The sequence below is a fragment of the Miniopterus natalensis genome, chromosome 19, assembly GCF_054644295.1.
Source record: "Miniopterus natalensis isolate mMinNat1 chromosome 19, mMinNat1.hap1, whole genome shotgun sequence".
Taxonomy (NCBI): Eukaryota; Metazoa; Chordata; class Mammalia; order Chiroptera; family Miniopteridae; genus Miniopterus; species Miniopterus natalensis.
Genome location: NC_142099.1, coordinates 17091686 through 17112771, shown reverse-complemented (window position 1 = coordinate 17112771; position 21086 = coordinate 17091686). Strand labels below are relative to the sequence as shown.

General features: G+C 35.6%; 2 protein-coding genes across 2 annotated transcripts in view; both read right to left on the bottom strand.

Moving 5' to 3' along the window:
• Positions 1 to 21086, bottom strand: part of RABGAP1L (RAB GTPase activating protein 1 like) — a 368977-nt gene that overhangs the window by 229070 nt on the left and 118821 nt on the right. The window lies entirely within an intron of this gene.
• GPR52 (G protein-coupled receptor 52) lies at positions 10629 to 12831 on the bottom strand. Its single transcript, XM_016221411.2, has one exon. The coding sequence runs from the start codon at positions 12727 to 12729 to the stop codon at positions 11644 to 11646; it is 1086 nt and encodes a 361-aa protein (XP_016076897.1). The 5' UTR covers positions 12730 to 12831; the 3' UTR covers positions 10629 to 11643.

Below are 21086 nucleotides of genomic sequence, written 5' to 3'. Positions count from 1 at the left end.
AAATCCCTTTAGAAGGAACTTGTTTGCTAAGGTCATTACTGCTGACTTGAAAAACAACAGAGAATGTAAGCTTTTCAAATCTACAAGATTCAAAGGGATCACATAAAACAAGAAGGAAGGGCCAGGAGATGAGATTAAATTTTACAGGGAGGACTGTAAAGCCCTGCAGTTAGGATCCACACATTTATTTTCCAAGCTCAGAACAGAGAAAGACTGGTTGAAGATGAGCTAAAAAACGACAGACCTGAGGAAGTTCACTAGAAAGCTAGGTGCCCCTGCTGCTGCACCGGCTAAGTATATTTGGAGCACACTAATGGAAACACAGTGTGGGTACGGCAACTGCTAGTCCCACTGTACCCACTGTAGGTGAGAGCACACTGGGCTGGAGAATACTGTGTCTAAGTCCAACAATAACCGCAAGGTCTAAATTTTTGTCTCTTGCTTTTTAATGGTGGCCTTGCAGATCTAGTAATCCAATAGCTCCATCTAACATATAATTGAGAAGCTACTACCTTCCTATGTACATAGAGGACATCAGCAGGTCAAAGTCCATCCCACCACTGTACAAATTTGAACAGTGCCAAAGGCTGTGTGTGTTGTTGTGTGGAGGGCAACCAAGATGATGAGATGTTTGGAAACCAAGTACCTAGAGAAGCAGTAGCCTTCCATCTCCATGCCTCTCTGTCCTATAGCCCTGTTTTATTTTCTTACTGGCATGTATCGTAATCTGAAACTATTTCCTTTTTACTTGTCACTGTCTTTATCTGGAACCTTCGGGTTCACCTCTACTTGGGATAAACCCCGTGAGAAAAGAGAGCCAATCAATCTTGTTCACCACCATATGCCAAGTGTTCCAAACAGTGACTTGCGCCTAGGAAATGCACAGGAAGCATTTGTTGAATGGATGAGTGAGCAAAATACAGGAAGATCAAGATGTGTGGTCTGGGAAGAAAAGGGAGACAGAAGAGCAGTTTTCAACATCAGAAGAGCTGTATCAAAAAGGGAGGTGACATTTCCGTTTTTCTCCAGAAGAGACAACACAGGACCAAATGGTGGGCATTTCAAGAAAGAAGATCTGGGATCACAGTTAGGGAGCATCTTCTAAGTCACAGAGCCTTCTAACAATGAAAGTGGCCACCTTATTATTTCTGAAAGCATTCTTAGGGGCAGGAGGCTATGTCCACTTGTTATCAGTTAATCTAAAGTTCGTATAATTCAAGGTACACAAAGAATATAAGAAAACTATACATGAAGATTGAAAGTAAAAAAGTGATCTAAGTGGTTACTCAGAGAAGGTATCTTAGAACACAGGAAAGAAAGAATATAAATGGAATTCTGACTGAAATGGGGATTGAGGGAGAAGAAAGTCCTGGTAGTCTTTTTTCAATGGGCAGTTTGAGCTGTAAGCTCAAAATGGGCATTTATTTCATACACAGAGCGGTAAGCTGTACCAATGCAATTAATAAGAAAACGATACCAAATGAGATGGTCAGTTTAAGGTGTAAGAGTTGGCAATAATGAGTTCCTTTTATAACTGTTCGGGTTTCCCTTTATAATTGTTAAGAGAAAAAGGCACAAGGCCAGATTTAAGAGCTTCATTTCAGAACACCTGGCAAAAGGGTGGTAGTTCAATCCCTGAGAAAGGATGTGCTCTCTGTGGAAATATTGAAAGGGAACAATAAATAGGGAATGGGGAGAGCATCACAAAATTACAGCTCTTGTAAGGATCATTTTTAAATGTCATCCAATCATTCATCTGTCCTTGGGCAGAACTGCACTTAAATAAAAATCCCAAAGGTCATTATCTTTCATCTTCTTAAAAATCTCCACAAAAAAGGCATTCTTAAAAATATTCCTGTAAAATATACTCCAAATGCTAAAGATATCTGTATTAAAATATTTGTAGCTATGAAATACAAATTTTAAACGTAGCTATGAAATACAAATGGCAAATTTTCTTCTAGCAAATGGTATCAAACAATCATATACTGAATTATAGTTAGATTTGCTAAATGAATAAGTGAAAGGACTTTGACACCTGTTTCTTGGTCTTTTAAAAATTTATAACTCAATATAAAGTATAAGCTTAGAAAATAACATATTCTCTTCAACAAGTCCAAAATATCTATTGGTAGTACATCAAATTAAATACTTTGCAAATGGTAAGAGAAAAAAAAAAAGGTTTCTGCACTTGGATAAATGCCCTAGAACTCTAAAATAAACAGTAGCTTCCTGTAACAACTTAAATAAAACATAGCTCATGAAATTTAAATTATGAAAATTTAGTTGGCTTTTTCTAAATTGTGAATTTTTTTGTTCTTGTTATTGTTATTGTTAATTCTCATATCTTACACAATCATGAACAAGGTTAAAATAATAATAAAAGAGGGAAACTAGGTTCTATAAAAGGTAAACCATCTTTACAATTTAGCCATTTGGAAGTCTGGAACCCACAAAATTAGTAACTATTTGGCAACTAGTAATAAGGAGAAAAAAATGAGAGGAAAATGTTGTTAAAAACCAGCACTAAGTGGTAAGGTAAGGTGCATTTCAAACAAAAGGTCTACTGCTGTAAAAATAACAGGTCTGATCTCATCAAAAAGGCCTACATTCAAAGTTACTTCTATGAGCAAAAAAATAACTGAATGACTCCCCTTGGTGTATATATGGGGAATTGTATGCCACAAATATCTCTAAACACAATAGATATATACTATTCTAATAAATGTCAACGTAACATAATGTATAGAAAAGAGTTAATATAACAAGCTTGAGATTGCCTATCCTTAGAAACAGCCTCCTTGAATGGTTGGCCCTTGGCTGACTTCTAGGAACTTGGCTGTTTATAAACAGCTCCCTACAATGATATAAAACTCCCCCTAAATAATAAGGGTGGCTCACTGTGCCTGGATTGTTTGTGCAAACAATATGGTTTATGTTAAATATCTGCTTTCCTTTTGGGAGTCTGGGATTTTGATAGGTGCTCGGCCAAGGATGCCTACATGACCAGGCCCCAGTAAAACCCTCGGGTGCTGAGTCTCTAATGAGCTTCACTGGTATGTAACACTGCACCTGTTGTCCCAACTTGCTGGAGGAACTAAGTGAATACTGTGTGACTCCACTGGGAAAGGACTCTTAAAAGCTTCCATCTGGTTCCCTTTGCTAATTTTGCTTTATGTCCTTTTGCTGCAATAAATCTTAGCCATGGGTACAGCTATATACAAATCTTATGAGTCCTTCCAACAAATCACCAAAACTGAGGGTGGTCTTGGGGAACCATGACAAAGATACTTTGAAATTGTTTAATTTTTAAACATCAATTATCTGGATTTATACATTAAATATGTCTATCACATTTGCAGATGGCAAAAGCTTAATGAATATATTCAAAGATACAATGAAGATTCGGAAAGACTGGAACAACTGAATCAACTCTAACAAGATGAAATTTAAGGGACAGAAAGAGAAGATTGAAAAAAAAACCAGACCATCGTACATGTAGAGAAAGAAAATATAATTAAGCAGGTGTGAAAGAGACTTAGGGGTTTATTGAAAATAAATTCAATATGTTAAACGGTAAAATATAACTAACAAAGATACCTAACTTAGTTCTGTGCAGAATAAACAGCAGTATGATACATAAAGCAAGCAACAACAATGACCCCACTTTCCTCTATGACTGGTCATGTCCAATACAGAACACTGTATTCAGCTCTGAGCACCATTTAAAGAAGAATATATCAGAGCATGTTCAGAGAAAAGTTGGTGATGAGCTTCAAAACCATATTTTACCAGAAATGCTCCAAGACAAAGAGAAGACTGGAGATAGAAACAGTAGTTCTACTAACATATACAGGTTTTGGGTAAAATAGAATTTTATTTCTTTCTATATAATCATGAAGAAGTCAGAAGGATATTCATTTCAGCTGAATGCAAATAAAAATTATCCAAAATCCAAATCTTCCCAAAGTGCATTCACCCTCCTTTAAAACACATATTCAAAGCCTACACTGTGGGGTTTGGCAGGAAGAGTTCAATTAGAGAGGAGCTCTATTAAATAATACCTATATTAAATCATTTTTTGACATTCCTAATACACTCTTTCTCACAGCTTCCTCACTTCATTCTAACATAAAGGCAGAGGGGGAAAGGGTTTTGAAGTAATTGTCAGTCCAACCACGCCCTCAACTGAGTTGGGGGGGAAAGTGGAAAGACCCAAAAATATAGTTAATTCGGATAATTAAGTTCAGCTGAACTCAAGAAATAAATGACTTACTATATAAAAAGCACTTTATACTCAGCTCGACAAATATTGAGTAGCCATTATACACAAAGCCACTTATACTGAGGAACCAGAGAGATCTGAGTAAAAGACACAATGGAGAGAAAAGGTGTAGACATGCAAGCATCCTCTGCTCCTTACACATCCACGCCTGGTGTGGCTTCTCCAAGGTGGTAAAGCTGCTGTGGGAACTGTACCTGTGGCTCTGTGGTCAGGGAAATCCTAGAATCAAAACCAGGCCTGGGGTCCTCAGCCCTTAACAGCTGAAGTCTTGTGCCCACATACACTCCAAGGACACAGGCCTCAAAAGCCTGCTTAGGAAAAGGTCCTCCTCTTCCTTGAGAGTAGGGATGTTACTGCTGTAACGGGCGGAAGAATACAATGAAAAACATGTTCTAAGTCTTTTTCAAATCCCAGTATACAGGTGGCCCTGTGGCACACACAACACAGTGAAATAGGCAATGCTGAAGATCGCACCAATCCTGGGAGAAGAGCACTGACAGAATTCAATGTTCTGAAAAATAGCATGGTCTTGACCAAGCAGCAGAGAGAGTAAATGGTGAGCTAATGAGTATGAAGATGATCTGGGCTCAAAGACTTCTGAAATAAAGAATTAGGACACCTTGGTTTAAATGAGGTTCGGCAGGCCCATCCTAGTTTAATTTGGGGGGGGGGGGGATGGTAGGAAGACAAATACCACAAAGAACTGCATTAACAAACCTATCTATAGGAGCTGGGAGGGGATATAGTGAAAATCAACTCCCTTAATTTACTTGTTAATGTTGAATTTCTGCTGGCAAGTTTGTGGTGAAACAACATAGCTTAATAATTATTGGTGTGAAGATAAACTGGCTCACTACTTTTGGAAAGCAATTTGGTAATATGTATAAATAATCTTAAAATATTTCCATACATTTTAAATCAGTATTTCTTTCTTAAAAATTGTAAGAATACTAAATAGGGACAAAGTTTTATTTATAAAGATGTTCATAAAGAATGTGCAATAACATCAAAAATACTTTCAATATAAATAACTATATTAAAAAATCCTAGAAAAAGTGTTAGTCCATAGTGGGGGGGGGGGGGAGAAAAAAAAGAATTGTTGTATCTAATTATATATGGGTAATGGAACTATGAGTGATTTGTTTATTTTATCCCTTTAAATGCCTAAATTTCCTCAAGAGTCAATACATCTTTAAAAATTAAAATAAAAACCAAAATGAATCTTGACTGAGGGTGAAAAGGGGAAAATTAGTTATGTAGAGGGGATGGAAATTAGAAGAGGCAGCATTTGGAAATAAGTTTACAGTGATTAGCTATAATTCATTCTTTTACAGAGTTGTCTAAAATTAAAAGGTACTAATATAAAAGGGCAAGTTGGTGGATGTTAGGTAGAGACACTCAAATGATTGCTATAAGAAATCGTTGGGGTCTTCTCTTAATACCCTTCAGTCTACTGACTACTCTGAAAAGGGCAGGAAGACCTAGTGAATCTCTAAGATCTTTTACTTGAAGTCAAACCAATGAAAACATGATAATTTACTATCTCCTTTTTTTAATCCTCACTCTAGCATATGTTTTTATTGATTTTAAAGAGGGAGAAAGGGAGAGAAAGAGAAACATCCATGTGAGAGAAAAAGAAACATCGATCGGTTGCTTCCCATACGTGCCCTGACTGGGGATTGAACTCACAACGTAGATATGTCCCCTTACTAGTAAAGTTTTAAGATCTTGGACACGTAATAAGTTTTTTTAATTGCCTAGGGGCAATGAAAGTAGGGAAATAAACTAATCTTTGGGATGGCAAGTTTTTCCTCAAAATCTATTTGAAGAGAGCAGCAATTTGAATGTGTATCTATTTGTAATTTGTAATCTCAATTACAAATTTGCAATTTGTAATCTATTTGTAATTTGTAATTTCAATACAAATTACATTTTAAAATCTAACCTATGGCAAGAAAAACATTCCACAAAAACCTACACATACATTATACAAAAGTACAAACAAAGAACTATACTCTATTTTAAAACTGATAACTTCAAGCAACTCTGAAAAACCAATTTTGAATCATCTTTTCCTTGCCAAAATAATAGATATAAGAAAAATCCAAATATAATTTAACTTGTTAAAACATTAAAACCAGGATTTTCAGGATTTTTTTCATCAGCTTCTTTACTAAGTATCTTTTAATCTTCTCTACATATATCGTTTACAAGATCAATTTGGCATTTTTATTATAGAATTCCTGAAAGAGTGAAATAACTGTGAAGAGGCTATTAGTATAAAATATGTGATCTAATAATACCTATTTTAAACTTCAAACTCTATTAGGAACATAAGTGCTTTAAGATTGTATTTTACACAGGATATATCTGTGAACACTGGTTTGTGTCAGGCATAACCTCAGACAAAGGCACTGGTCATCTCTTGCTACAGTCTGTACTGCGTGCAAAGATATATTTTAAATTTTAATGAACAGGCTATATAATTTTGTACTTGATTTTTTGGGGGCCTCTCAACTAAAGTAATTCCACAACTTTGAATTTATAAAGTATATTTGGGCACTTTTAACTGGCATCAACCTTATTTACACTTGCTTAAGTAGAAAATATAAAATTAGTGTCAAATTTCTTAAGTCAAAGATAAAAGTGATTTCTCTTGTATAAGGTAGTATTTGGGGAAGTTTTAGAATTTTAGCAAATATTCCCATTTAATAAATTATACTCTTATGCCCTATGTTTCTTGATACTTATCTTCTACAAATTTTAGAATCTCAAAAACTAATCTGGTCTCATTTACTATGGTGAAGGTACTGATATCATATGTGTTTCATGTTTAATATCTATCAGACACACCAGACTCCTGCAGAGTTTATTACTGCTTTTCTTCACCTTCATGGGGAATCATATATAAGAATAGAATAAAATTATCATTAAAAAGTTATAGATATGATCTTCTGAGATGAGATGGGGGGACTGAAAACAGAATCTTGCCAATCCATGAAATGCAGTTATCATACCAGCCAGACCCATTTCCCTCATACAAGGTCATCCTTTTGTTAAAGATGTGAAAAAAATGCTGGAAGGTACCACGAAAAGTACATAAAAAACCCTACAGTGACTGAGATCCATTTCAGATTCAGCAAATAACACTTCAAACCGATTGTGTTGAAGCAAAAATAAGGCAAGAATATCTAATATCATAAGCAGGAGGCCATCAAATTTCTTTGAAAATCTACCTAAAATAACAAATATTATAAAAGTCAGAAAATTATATAAACTATCTCCAAAGCAAAATAGTATTAAGACAAAATTGGATGTTACTTACAGAATAAACAAAAACTATTCTGTGAAATGTCAAAATATTTTTAAATAGCATTCTTTTTAATAAAACAATTTCTCTTCACAATTATAAAAAAAGTAAATGCTCATTGTAAAAATAAAATTTAAGACAGAATATTAATAAAGAAATAACTAATCACATCAGACACCCACTTTATTATTTTAAAAAGTTATGAATATTTTAAATTATACAGCAAAACTGGCACTGGGTAAAACTTTCATTTCCAAGAAACACTGGTCATTTTGTTTTCCCCAATGTCTACACACTTGGTTGTAGAGTATGCCACTTTCTATATAACCTTCTTAATCTCGAAATAGCTTTACTCAGGGAAAGAGAGCAACTGCTGGAACCTACACATCAAAATAGAGCATCCCCAGTAACATAAGCTCCTGTGCACTGCAATGCTCCAACCTGAACACAAGTGATGCTGTGCTCAGCATGTTACACTAGCTTTTTCCTACATCTTACTCTTCTTTATCTGTTTATCACATGCTTGTATCGTTTTCACATCTAATGATTACCTTCTGGAGTGGGGAGAGACAGAGGAAAGTCCTCTAAAGCAACAACTCCATTTATTCCTACACTCCCATAAAAAAATGATACATATAGAACAAATCTGCTTAATCATCTTTATTTCTTCCAGGTAACCTGTACTGACAAAATGCCTTAAATTCTATTTTAGTAGGTGAGGAAAACTAAAATGCAAAGACAAACGGCAAAGCATTCCTGAGCAATCCTTTCCTACTATTGCCAACCTGATGCAGGACAGATGTTTAAGCACATTTAATACAAAACAAAGTAAGGAGGTAGGTTAATCTCAAAACTATCCTTGTTTCACCCCAGCACCTGCCTGCTGGATATCTTTCATCTCAAACAAGGGCCAAGATTTCAACCCAGGTTTCATGCACTGGTAGGTTATAAAGCCTTTCAACATTATATAACTTTAGAAGCAACTCCACAGGTAATGGAACCATTAGTAATAGACTACAGCATTACTGTTTGGTTGTCATTTATAACCAAATTAGGTAACTTCCAGAGAACACAATATAATGATAAGAATAATGGCTATGCTTCCTATTCTTAAAGTATATTATTCTGAAAAAGATAGAGTAGTTTCAAACTTACTGTTATCTTATTATATAAACACATATTAAAGTATGTCAAAAGGAAGTTAAATGGCCTACCCTAGAGTTAGTTGCACAGGATACATTACAATAAGTGGAGAATCTAAACCTAGAACTTGCCTCACAGAGGCTCCCCTTTCAGGCTATAATAAAGCCTTCCTTCTCCACTCTCCTTCCAAAAAATCTCTTTCAATAAGAAATTTATAGCAATTTGAAAAGGCTATTCAAGGAAAACTTAACAAAAATGAACAAAAGTAATGTCAAGGCAATATCATGTCCCGGGGTTTCAGTTTGATTACAGACTAACCTGGCAAGGTTGGACTTATTAAGATTGCTGTTTTCATCAAAGAGATTTGTAAGATCGAGGAAAAAGATATCACAAGAAAAGAAAAAGCAGTGAAGCAAAAGATTTAGGTGAGAAAAAAGAAAGAGAAACTTTGTAGGGAAAAGGCAGAGACAGAAGTACCAAGGTCTGAAGGCTTTTGGGGGAAAGGCAGTAGGGCATAGTGGTGAAGTGCACAGGCTTTGGCTCCAGGCCGACTGAGTGTGACTGAGCCTCTGCCACTGCCCTTACTGAGTGACCTTGGATAAGTCACTTTTCTTTAGTTTCCTCGTCTCTATAATGGGAATAACAGTAGCTATCTCAAAGGGTCATAGTGAGGATTAAATGTTACATGTAAAACTTACCACGTGCCTGGCACACAACTGTTGTTAGGAGTTATTATAAGGAAGATCTAGAAGAGTTGGAAAGTGCAATAAATATGGCCTCAGGTTCTCTGTTGAGTCTTTTCTAACTAGATGCCCACTCCAAACTAAAGGAATCAAAATGTGATTCTCAAATTATACATGTTGAAGGTCCTATTTATGATGATTGAAAAGTTATACTATTATGTTTCCTTGAACTGTTCTAAACTTAAAGGGTGCATTTCCACTTTTCCAAGATGCCACTGGCAAACAGGGGACAAGAGGTAATGTAAACAACCCAAACCACAGAAATGTAAAACAGTTCCGTTTTGATCCCAAAGAAGTAAACTCTTGTTCCAAGTTAAGTATTTTATTAAACTGAAGCAAAGTCTGATTTTGATATATAGAATACTATTTTATTCTTTATTTTAAACCTTTCTTACATGTTTAAAAATACACAGGGGTTCAGAACAACCTCAATAAAATGATGACATTTCTATTAGAGGACCTGTGAAGTCAAACCACCGGTGTGCAACATGGTTGGCTTCCATAGGCACATTTCACTAATGCATTTCATGAAACAAACAAACCAAAAATGCTGAGAAGAAAAATACTCAGTAGTTTGATATAAATTTTAAAATATCTGTCAGGCAGGAAAATTATGGTAAAAAAGTAAGATTTAGATGTTTTACCACTCACACCTGCGTCACTACTAATTCCCAAATGCCATTTTGCTACATCTAAACCCCTGACAATTTATTACACAATTCCATGTAGCACACTAAAAAATAAGCTAATTTAACCTCTGAATATGAAAACAGATCATTACAAAAGAAAATACTGAAAGCTGTTACCTGTATTCATAACTAAGTATATTATATTCTCAGCAGTACTAAGAATACAGCTTGGTCTAATATAAATATCTAAATAACAACTACACTAAAGTATTTTTCTCTTAAAAGAAGTTTTTGTATATTTTTTCCCAATGTTGGTGACTTAAGCAACACTGATCTATATATTGTGCTAAGAAATCATTAGGCACAGATAACATAATTTACATTTTCTTTGTTGTAAAAAATATACTATGTGCAAGTGCATATCACACAAATGGTTAGTGGACAGAACAGTAAGTTTTGTAGCCCTAACACAAAAAGGTCAATATTTTACTCTTTAAAAAAAAAAAAAAAAGACACACCTGGTAGCTTTAAGAGAGATGCCTCACTTCCGGTGAGTACTCTGCATCCGCATTAGAATTATTTGTGGATTGTCTTAAAGGAAAACAAAGCTTTACTATAACAAAAAGGACAGCACTTTGGGAACGTGAAAGAATTTAAAAGGAACCAGAAAAAAATGTTTCCAAAAGCCATTAAAAATACTTAACACAACATCTCAAACAGGCTATCGATTGCTTTGTTGGAAGGAATAAATTATTTAACATTATGATTGCTTTGTATAGTAGAATCTTTCATTAGCTAAGACACTTCTTGATTAAGGTACCAAAGGACGCAGATGGAGGGAAATACAGCAGGCTGTCAGGAAGGAGGGGTGAGGAGCATCATTTTACCCTGATGAAATAAAAATACTGTTTCTTTTTGCTCACGGCAGAAAATGTGTGCTGCAGAAATTATAAAAACACAAGCAAAAGGGTTGTGTGGCAGGTACTAACATACAATGTTTACTCTGCATCCATGATAGACCACTTACGGATTTCAGATCAGTGAGTCTAAAAGTACACTTTGATGCCAAAGATTATACTTTGCCACATATATAATATGTAGCAGTTTTCTATAGAGGGTAATTGATGTAAGTAATTTCCACAGACAAAATGAGAGTGAGAGAGACAGAGACAGAGACAGAATAAGAGACAAAGACAGAGGAGAGAGTTTGGTCAGAGAAACAGACACCAAGGGGCTTTGCTCACATCCTGTGGCAGATCTGAAACACTTTTGTCATTCTCAGCACTAAACATTTCCTATTACTGCATACTGATACTCACATGCTATAATTATTTCATGAGATTACTTTCTATACATCCATTCCTTTAGTTTTTTCCTCCATGAAAAAAGAAAAAAAAACCCGAAACCTTTAGTCCCTTCCATCTCATAGTCAACTATTCAAGTAAATATTTCTCTAGTGGCAAATTTCCAGACGAATCAAGACTATGATCCAAAACCACTGTCAGTTACACTTGATTTACTAAGCAGTTCTCTTCAAATGGAGCAGGAATTAGCACGTTTCCTGGGCTTGGGGTCTCGTGTGTCCTGCTCCTTCAGACACATGCAAGATGTGCACATTGTCTCGGACAGCCTTCGGAGGCCTAGCCGGAAAACACTGTTGGAAAGGCTGTATATTACACAGTTACAAAAACTATTACTTATAGCCAGCCAAGTTGTTAGGAATGACAGTGTTGGATTGTCTAAGACTCTGGAACTTTCCAGAAGGAAGTAAATAATGTAGGGGAGCCACAGCATGTAAAATACACTTGTTATCCGAAACAGGACCATGGCGTAGCGACGGTCAGGGCTGTGTCCTGTCTCTCCAGAGGCATCCACCTCGTGGCTAGGAAACCGGGCCCTCCGGTCATGTATCTCTTTGGTGTGCTGCCGGCAAATTTTGAAAATGTGGAAGTAAGTGAAGCAGACAACAAAGGCAGCAGGAGCATAAAGTAAACAAACAATAAAGCCAGTAAAATAGGCACTGGTGAGCCAAGAGGTGGCACACCATTCAAAAATGTCACCGTGGTAACCAGGTTTCCCCCAGCCAAAGAAAGAAGGCAAGAAAATTATGCAGGAGTAGATCCAGATTAAAATGATGCAAATTCTCAGTCGACAAGGGGTGACCAGTTGATTGTAGGAGAGAGGCTTGGTGATTGCCAGATAGCGATCCACACTTATGCAAGCAAGACATGCCATAGAAACACTTTTTAAAACCGAGATGATATATCCAAAAACCTGGCAAGTCAATGACTCGTGGATACCTGTGGAGTAGTGGAGAAGTGAGAGAGTAGGAACCAAGCAGCTAACTCCAACGAAAAGATCAGCATATGCCATCGTCTGGATGAAGTAGCTGGTGGTATAATGGTGTAGAAGTGGAGCACAGTGAAAGACAAAGATGACCGTTAAGTTCCCAGCAATGATCAGAAATGTCAGCAAGACAATAACAACTGTCTCAAAGATGCAAATGTCCACAGCACTGTAGTGGCCAAATCCAAGTGGGCAGGAGTGACGCTCGGACACATTCACAGGGCCACTGCTCAGGTTCAGGATCCTCCATTCAGTCCACCTGGATTCATTCATGGCTTGCAATTGAAGCAACCTGCAGCCTTGGCTACAGCAAGCCAGTGCCCTGCCAGCATCTGTTCCACTCTGCACCTGAGTGTCTCAGGATCAGCTTCGGGAGATGTTGGCAGTGCTTCTGTCACAGCTGAGCATCCCAGAGAGGACTCAAGTCTCTTCATCAGCCTCAGTGCAGCAGTGACACACCTCAGCTTTGGGGGGAAAGGGAGGGGAATAAGCTACTAAGGAGGTGGAAAAAAGGTCACCCACTAGCTTCCTCTGGTGGTCTCAAACAACTTTTTGCCAACACAAGGCACTTCTAGAGAAAATGGATTATATTGTGCTATAAAAAATTGAATCTGGGGGAAAAAATCAACTGCCATGGGAAGAAAAGCTTCTGTGGGCTGTCTGTCCTCCTCAGAAAGGCTGTTTCTTAAGGATCAACTAGAAAGAATGAGAAAAGAAAAGTCGGAAATTGTCTCAGGCTTCCTGTTTCATCTACCATAAGAAGTGGATTCATATTTTAGAATTTAAATAACTAAGATCTCAGATTTGGTTAGAAAGCTAAGAAAAAGTTCATGGTAACAGAGTGTCTTTGGGCTCAACTGAGGGTCTGAGGCTGGTGGGTCAATTTTATGATCCATTTCTCTCTCATTTCTTTAAAAAGCTAAGAACCGCCACCACCACCCCCTTTCCCGAAAAGGTTAATTCCAAACGACTCATCTGATTTGGGCACAAAGGAGCAGAACAGAGGTAACAGACTCCAGATTGCCATATAGCTTTCATGAGAAAACACACACATATTTTCAGTAGGGGAGATAATAGGCAATGGGTTAACACCTGACAAAATATGATAAACTTTTCATTCTGCATGCATTTTTTAAGCATTCAGAAGAAAACAGTTTTGATCTATTACAATTACTGGTGCTACCATCAACAATGTAATTTATACTTCTTCCTTTTCAAAAGAAAAATAAATCATTTTGCTATTAATTTCAGCATCATTAACTTTCATTTCTGATATGCCACCTTCCTTACAATGAAGCATGATCATAAAATATATAGCTCAAAGTTATTGCTCACCTTGCAACCACACCTATATCTCACACATATATGTGAATTTATATGAAATTTAGACAACAGAAACTTTCCTATCTATTTTGAGCTTACTTGACTAGAAATGCTGCCATTATTTACTTAGGTATTTCTAGTAGGCATCATAATCTATATTTCTCTACCTTTTCTATTTTAATTAGATGATTAACACATGAAATCATTATTTCAACTAAATCTTCTGAAAGTAGAAAATTACCTTGTTTGTTATATTTGCAGTTATGTAGCAGCCATATGTTTTTTAAAATGTCTCTTCTATTTCTGCGTTCTATTTTGAGCAAGCGCTCAATTAACACAGGGGCCATTAGGTAGGTAGTAAGATGGTCTTGTTTTAAAATACCTCTAACACATCAAGATGAGTTTAAATCCTAGAGTCTGAAATACTGAAAGGCTGGCAGGATAGAATCCACCCAAAAGGCTTCGAAGGTCGTTCTGGTCCAAGGTTAGCATTGTCAAGAGTCTTTTTTAAAGTACAGGCATTTCGGAGAGTTGCTTGTCAGCCTTTGTCGTCACACCTTTTGAAGAAATGCCATGCAGTAAAAATACAGACTTCCTCAGGAACAATGCAGCAGCACTCTTCTGAAACTTATTTTCTCGTGCATCACCAAGTCATGCAGGGAAGTCCTTCTTTTAAAACAGCCACAAGATACTCCTCCTTGCACATTCCCAGCTTCACTTGTCACAAAGTAGTTCTCTTGTTACAGGAATAAGGCAGTGCTTCTCACCTACATTCACTCTCAGCTGCTCGGCTGGGCTGCTGGCTTCAGAAGTCCGACTCACTGCGATGCAGCTCCCAGGATGCTGCCGGGATATTCTTCACAGTCGCTCGGCATCACTGCCTCCACCTGAGCCGGAGCCCGGCTCCTCCTCCTCACCCTGAGCTGATGCAGAAGAACTCACCATCAGAAAGGTGACTCGGTCCTCCTGCCCCAATCAACAGCACAGCCAATGGCTACTGCAGCTGAAACTGTCACTAGGTAACAGTTGCCAGGCACATGCAGGCTTATAGACTTACTCAGCATGCTCCGATCAAGATTGACAAAAGAAGACAATGGGACTGACCGATCCTCATAACATGTTAATGGCATATATGGACTTTTGGAGATATTCTCCCTATAGCATTTGCAAAGATTATTTCCTATGGGCAGAACCAGAAAAAGAAAACAAAACTGGGATACATCTTTAAACCCTGCAGAGAAACTACCACAAGGTGCTATGACATTAAAAAGTCAGCAGTAATCTAATGCTCATTGGCAGAAAAAACTTATTAATTATTAAAAATCAGCTAAGTCTTCATGAACTCAAATGATATAGCTACTATTTTTATTCTCTATAATTATATTTTAATAGACGTTAAAAATCACTTAATGATCTCTCAAGTCCCTGCCACACCCACACTAAATTGCTGAATTTGCTGTAGTTAACTGTACAAACCTATATACTAAAATCTATTTGGGAAAATATTTAAGGTCAAATATGACCTCAGAAGAGTAATAAAAATAAGCCGAATGCTTGTTTAGTCCACTTTTTATCCTAACATGAAAAAGATTCAGAGAGTCAAAGAACTTTGTCATATAGTACCTGAGCTACCCATACCCAACTTCAAAGAAAGTAAATTAAGCTCATTTATTTGATGGAGGTTAAAAACATTTCCACTTATTTTGACGTACTATCAATAAACATTCACTATTTTAAACATTCTTATGGGGTAGGCACTTTTCTTAAAAGTGACTTAGAACTAATTTACCAATTATTTCAGAATTAAATTAGAGAAATTAAGATGAGAATGGAAGATAACTAATATTTGCTGAACACATTCTATGTGCTAACCATTATGCTATGTGCTTTTTTTTCTCTATAAAAACTTAACTTTCTACAAAGTAAGTACCATCATTATCATTTTCCAAGGGAAGAAAGTGGGTACTAGAAAAGGTAAGTTTAACTTGCCTACTATTACAGAGTCATGGATCTAGGATTGAAACAGGTCAAAATTGTCATTATTTAACGCCATATTGATGAATCCCATCCTTTCCTCTCTCCTTTTCACCAATGGCTGATAGTCAGGAAATGTCCAAGAAGAATTCTTTTGGATTTCAAACAACAATTTGTAAAGACAGAAGCCCTATTCTTTCCTTCATGTTGAATGCCTTTCAGGAAGACCCTATTATTGCTAAAATCTTCAGGGTTTTAGGTAAAAAGAATGGAAGTGCATTTCTCATTACCAGAAAAATTTATAAAACAAGTTAGAATAACAATCTTAGAATGAGAATTATGTCGAGGTTTGAAACTAAATATTTAAATGTAATACAAAAAGGCTAATGTAAATAATGCTGCAGTGAACATGGGGGTGCATCCAAAGAAAATAAAAACACGAATTCAAAGACATATATGCACCCCTATGTTCAGTGCAGCATTTTCTACAATAGTCAAGATATAGAAGCAACCTAAGTGTCCATCGATAGATGAATGAATAATAATATGTGATGTATATATACAACGGAATACTACGCAGCCATAAAAAATGAAATTCTGCCATTGGTAACAACATGGATAGACTTAGAGGGTATTATGCTAAGTGAAATACGTCAGACAGAGAAAGATAAATACCATGTGATTTCAATTATATGTGGAATCTAAAAAACAAAACAAACAAACAAAACAGAAACAGACTCATAGCTATAGGAAACAAACTGTTGGTTACCATAGGGGAGCGGTTGGGGGGAACACAAAATTGGTAGAGGGGATTATGAGGTTCAAACTTCCAGTTATGAAATAAATAAGTTATGAGGACATATGTACAGCATAGGAAATAGAGTTAAAAATATTGTCATAACTTTGTGTAATGAGAGATGGTAAGTAGGCTTACCATTGGAATCATTTCTAATATATATATATATATATATATATATATATATATATATATATAATCACTATGATGTATATCTGAAACTAATAGGATATTGTATGTCAATTATATGCCAACTTGTTAAAAGGCTAGAAAAGTCCTATTTTATAAGAAAGCATTTTGACTTTTAGGAATACCTAAAAGTATTAATATCATACAAGATTTGATTTAACTAATTCTCTTTTACAATAATAATACTATTAAAATTACATTAGATAAATATTCATAAATATAGACAGGTCCCACATTCCATACAAAGAAGAGTTAAACACTAAGTTTTACTACAAAACCATTAAAAAATAAAACACTATCAATCATTAAAACTACATCAAGTCACCCAAATCCAAACAAATCATTTTTAAAGTATAGACTTTACACATTTTTAAGACAGTTTTGAATTGTAATTTTTCTAAAATTAGGGACATGGCAAAAAAATAAATAAAAAAATCTCATTTAGGAAATTCAAACAGTAGATCTCTAAACCACATTTATTTCCCAAAAATCATAGGCAGGGATTTGAGTGTAAGAATGCTGTAAATAACACATAATTGTATATGCCTTCAAAGGTACATGACAATATGAGAAGAAAGCTCAAGGAGCAGTGCCTTGACCCACTCACCTTCTTTCTTTCCTTTCACCAACTTCCACCAAAAAGTTTCAGAAGTTCTAACAAGGTAATTTTCTTCTTTTTAGAGATTGACTCTTTTTAATAGCCCCTCACTTTTCTTTCTTTCCACCCTTTTTTCTGATCTCATTATAATGGGAACTAATTTATAATGTGAAGCTCTAATAACAAAAGAGCATTAATATGATATATCTACATAGCTCATTACATAAAGCATTCTTTGTTTTTACATTAGGCATAATTCTCTCCATTTTCAGGGTCATTAGGTGTTTGATTATTGCCATTCTTAATACAGTCATTACCCTTCCTCTCATTTCAACTGATGGATGCTTAGAAATCTCTAAGAGGAATCATTATTTGGGACTCCTCCAGAATTACTTCTAACAACTAAAACTATATAACTTTATGAGATGATACATTACAGGTGTTTGCGTTTTTTTTCATTTATACCTTAAAGATGTTTTATAGATTCTTTTATATGTATCAATATTTCCTCATTATTATTAAACATCTAAGCAATTCAAACAACTACTCAATAGGCTCTAAACAGAAAAGCAAGGAGGACATTAGCCATCAATGGTAAATAGAAGTAGGCAATGACTATCAAGGAGAACTACACAACTAATATATTAAAAAGTAAACAAATAAAGAATACAGTAAAAGGTTTTAAAATATATTTCTTAAATGTGCCAAAGATGTATGCATTCAGATTTTAACTATTTCTTCTACTATTCCTCCCATTGGTTAACTTTTCTCCATCACCACTGTCACTACCCTAAGCAAGCTAGCCTCATGTGTGGACTACCACAGTGGCTTCCTGAATTGTCTGTAGCCTCTTTTCAATCCATTATGCACAAAACAGAAAGAATATTCTTTCCAAAATGCAAACCAGATTGTACCACTCCCCTGTTTAAAATAGTTCAGTGGTTTGACACTGCCCTTAGAAAAAAAGTCCTAACAGATCCTATAAAATCCAGTTTCCATATATCTATCCAATCTTACTTCTATATATTGTTTAGGATGAGCTAAACTGGCTCTGCCTCCCCCTACTTCACCCCTCCCCAGTCCCACGTATATGTGCTATGTTCCCTGCTGCCTAGGTCGTCTGTACCTGCTGCTTACTATGCCATCACTCTTCTGTTAGTTAATTCAGGTGTAATCTTCAGGTTTCAGTTCAAATACCACCTCCTCAGGGAAAACTTCCTTGAATTCCCAGACTCCACCAGACTCCACACTGATCATAGCTATAAGCATCTATTTCATTCAGTGGAGTCTTCCTGACTAGATTGCCAGCCCCATGACAGAAGCAACATCTATTTTGTTCCTCATTATATCTCAAGTCTACACTACAGAGTTAGGTATAGAGTAGGAGTTGGACAAGTAAATATTCAATATAATTTCAATATAAATCATATAAAAAAGCTTAAAAGTCTATAAAATGATAGAAAAACACTAATAACCGGTTTTTGTGAAATTCAGAATACACAAAATTCCTTGCCATCCCTTGTATGACATAAGCTTCACAAGAGAGCTATGAAATATATGACCAAACTGCAGGAGGAAAATGATTACTCTTCTGATATATTCAAATTAAGGGTAACATTCATACCACTACCTAAATGAGTTCAATATGAGTATTGACAATCACATCTAGAAAGAGATAATGATTATTTACTTATTTTAAAAATTATGAATGCTGCAAATTGCAGTATCAATATATTTTAAATATAGCACTATCAAATGTAGTATTAATAGTATCAAGGCAATGTGGTCTAAGTACTAACAAAAAATAAAGACTGAAACAGCACATATTACAATCCACTGATTTAGTGACCTCTCAAGGGCAAAAAACAAGTTTATATTGTTAACTTCAATTCACTGTAATGTGAGTTATTAACAATTAAAAATATTTAACAAAGGTTAAGTAAGTAGCACTACAAAAGAAAACTTCCACAACCTGGAAAACTTCCTCAACCGGGAAATACTCCATGGGAGCCCTGCAGCTAACGTGCCATTTAATGGTGCAAGACTAAATGCTTTTTCCTCAAGAGGAAAGCAAGGTGATGGAGCCTGCTCTCACCACCTCTCCACACTGTAGGGGGTCCCAGCCAGTGTAACAGGCAAGAAAAAGGAACAGTTAAGCCATACAAGGAAAGGAAGACATAACTGTATATATAAGAAATACTTTTAAAACTACCCAGAAACACATTAGAAGCAATGAGCAACTTTGTCAAAATACAAGGTCAATAATACAAAAGTGACTGCATTTCTATGCACTTGCAACACACAATTGTACATAAAATTTTAAAACAATAAGCCATTTACAATAGTCTCAAAAGCAGAAAAATATGAATAAATTCAGTAAAATATGTGTTAAGACCTCTACCCTGCACACTACAAGATGTCATTAAGAAAAATTAAAAGGTCCTAAGCAAATAATGAGATATATCATCTTTATGGGTTAGAAGATTCAATATTGTTAAGAATGTCAGTTTTTCTCAAATTGATCTATAGATTTATTTGCTATTCCAATTAAAATCCAAGCAGATATTTGTAGCACTAAAATGCTTTTCTAAAATGTACATGTAAACCTAAAGAGCTGAGGAGAGATGAAACAATCTTGAGAAAGGATAAAAAAAAGTTGGAAGACTGGCAAACTGGTTTCAACTTATTCTAAAGCCAAAGTAATCAAGGCTGGCATAAGGATACACAGATCATGGAAAAGAATAGAGTCCAAAAATAAACCCACACTTACCCAGCGACTTTCAACAGACTCTAAAACAAGTCGGAAGAAAAGAAAATCTTTTCGGTAGATTGCAGCAGAAACATTTGCTATCTGGAGGAAAATGAACTTAGACCCTTCCTCATGCCATACACAAAAAACATTTGAGATGATTATAGATCTACACATAAAAATTAAAACTATAAATATATAGCTTCTACAAGAAAACATCCTAACAGGAGAATACCTGCATGACATGAAAGTAAACAAAGATATCTTAGAATACTAAAAACAGTAACTATAAAAGAAAAATTTAATAAATTATACTTAAAATCAAAATTATGATTTTTGAAAGATATTAAGAAAGTCAATAAGCAAGTCAAAAGGCTGGGAGAAAATATTAGCAAAACACATATCTAACAAAGAACTTGTGTTCCAAATTATATAACTGACTCCTATAATTTGTTAATAAAAATGCAAATAGCCCAATTTAAAAAGGGAACGTACCGGCATAGACATTTCACAAAGTAAGATATACATATGACCACTAAGAAAATGAAAAAGTGCCGAGCATCAACAGTCATCAAGAAAAAGCAAACTACAATGAGATACCATTATATGCCCACCAGAGTGGCTAATGTTAAAACATTAACAAATACTAAATGTTGGTAAGGAAGCAGAGCAAGTGAAGCTCTCATCATGTAAAGTAAAATGGCCCAACTTTAAAAGAGCTTAGGAGTTTCTAATAATATTAATCAAATCTGCCCAATAGAAACAAAAACATATATCCATTTAAAAAGAAACTTGCATAAAAATGTACATAGCAGCTTTATTTTTAATAGCCAAAAACTGAATATAACCATTCATCCATCAATAGGGGAATGGGTAAACAAATATTGATATGTCCATACGATGAAGTTCGGGAGCAGGGAAAACTTGAGAACATAGTTGCCTCGGGGGGTGGGGGGGGTGGGGGGGGGTGTGTGTGTGTGTGTGGGTGTGTGTGTGTGTGT

Bases quoted from the DNA above. Each gene is read 5' to 3' on its own strand.
- GPR52 (XM_016221411.2), bottom strand. From the start codon at position 12,729: ATGAATGAATCCAGGTGGACTGAATGGAGGATCCTGAACCTGAGCAGT.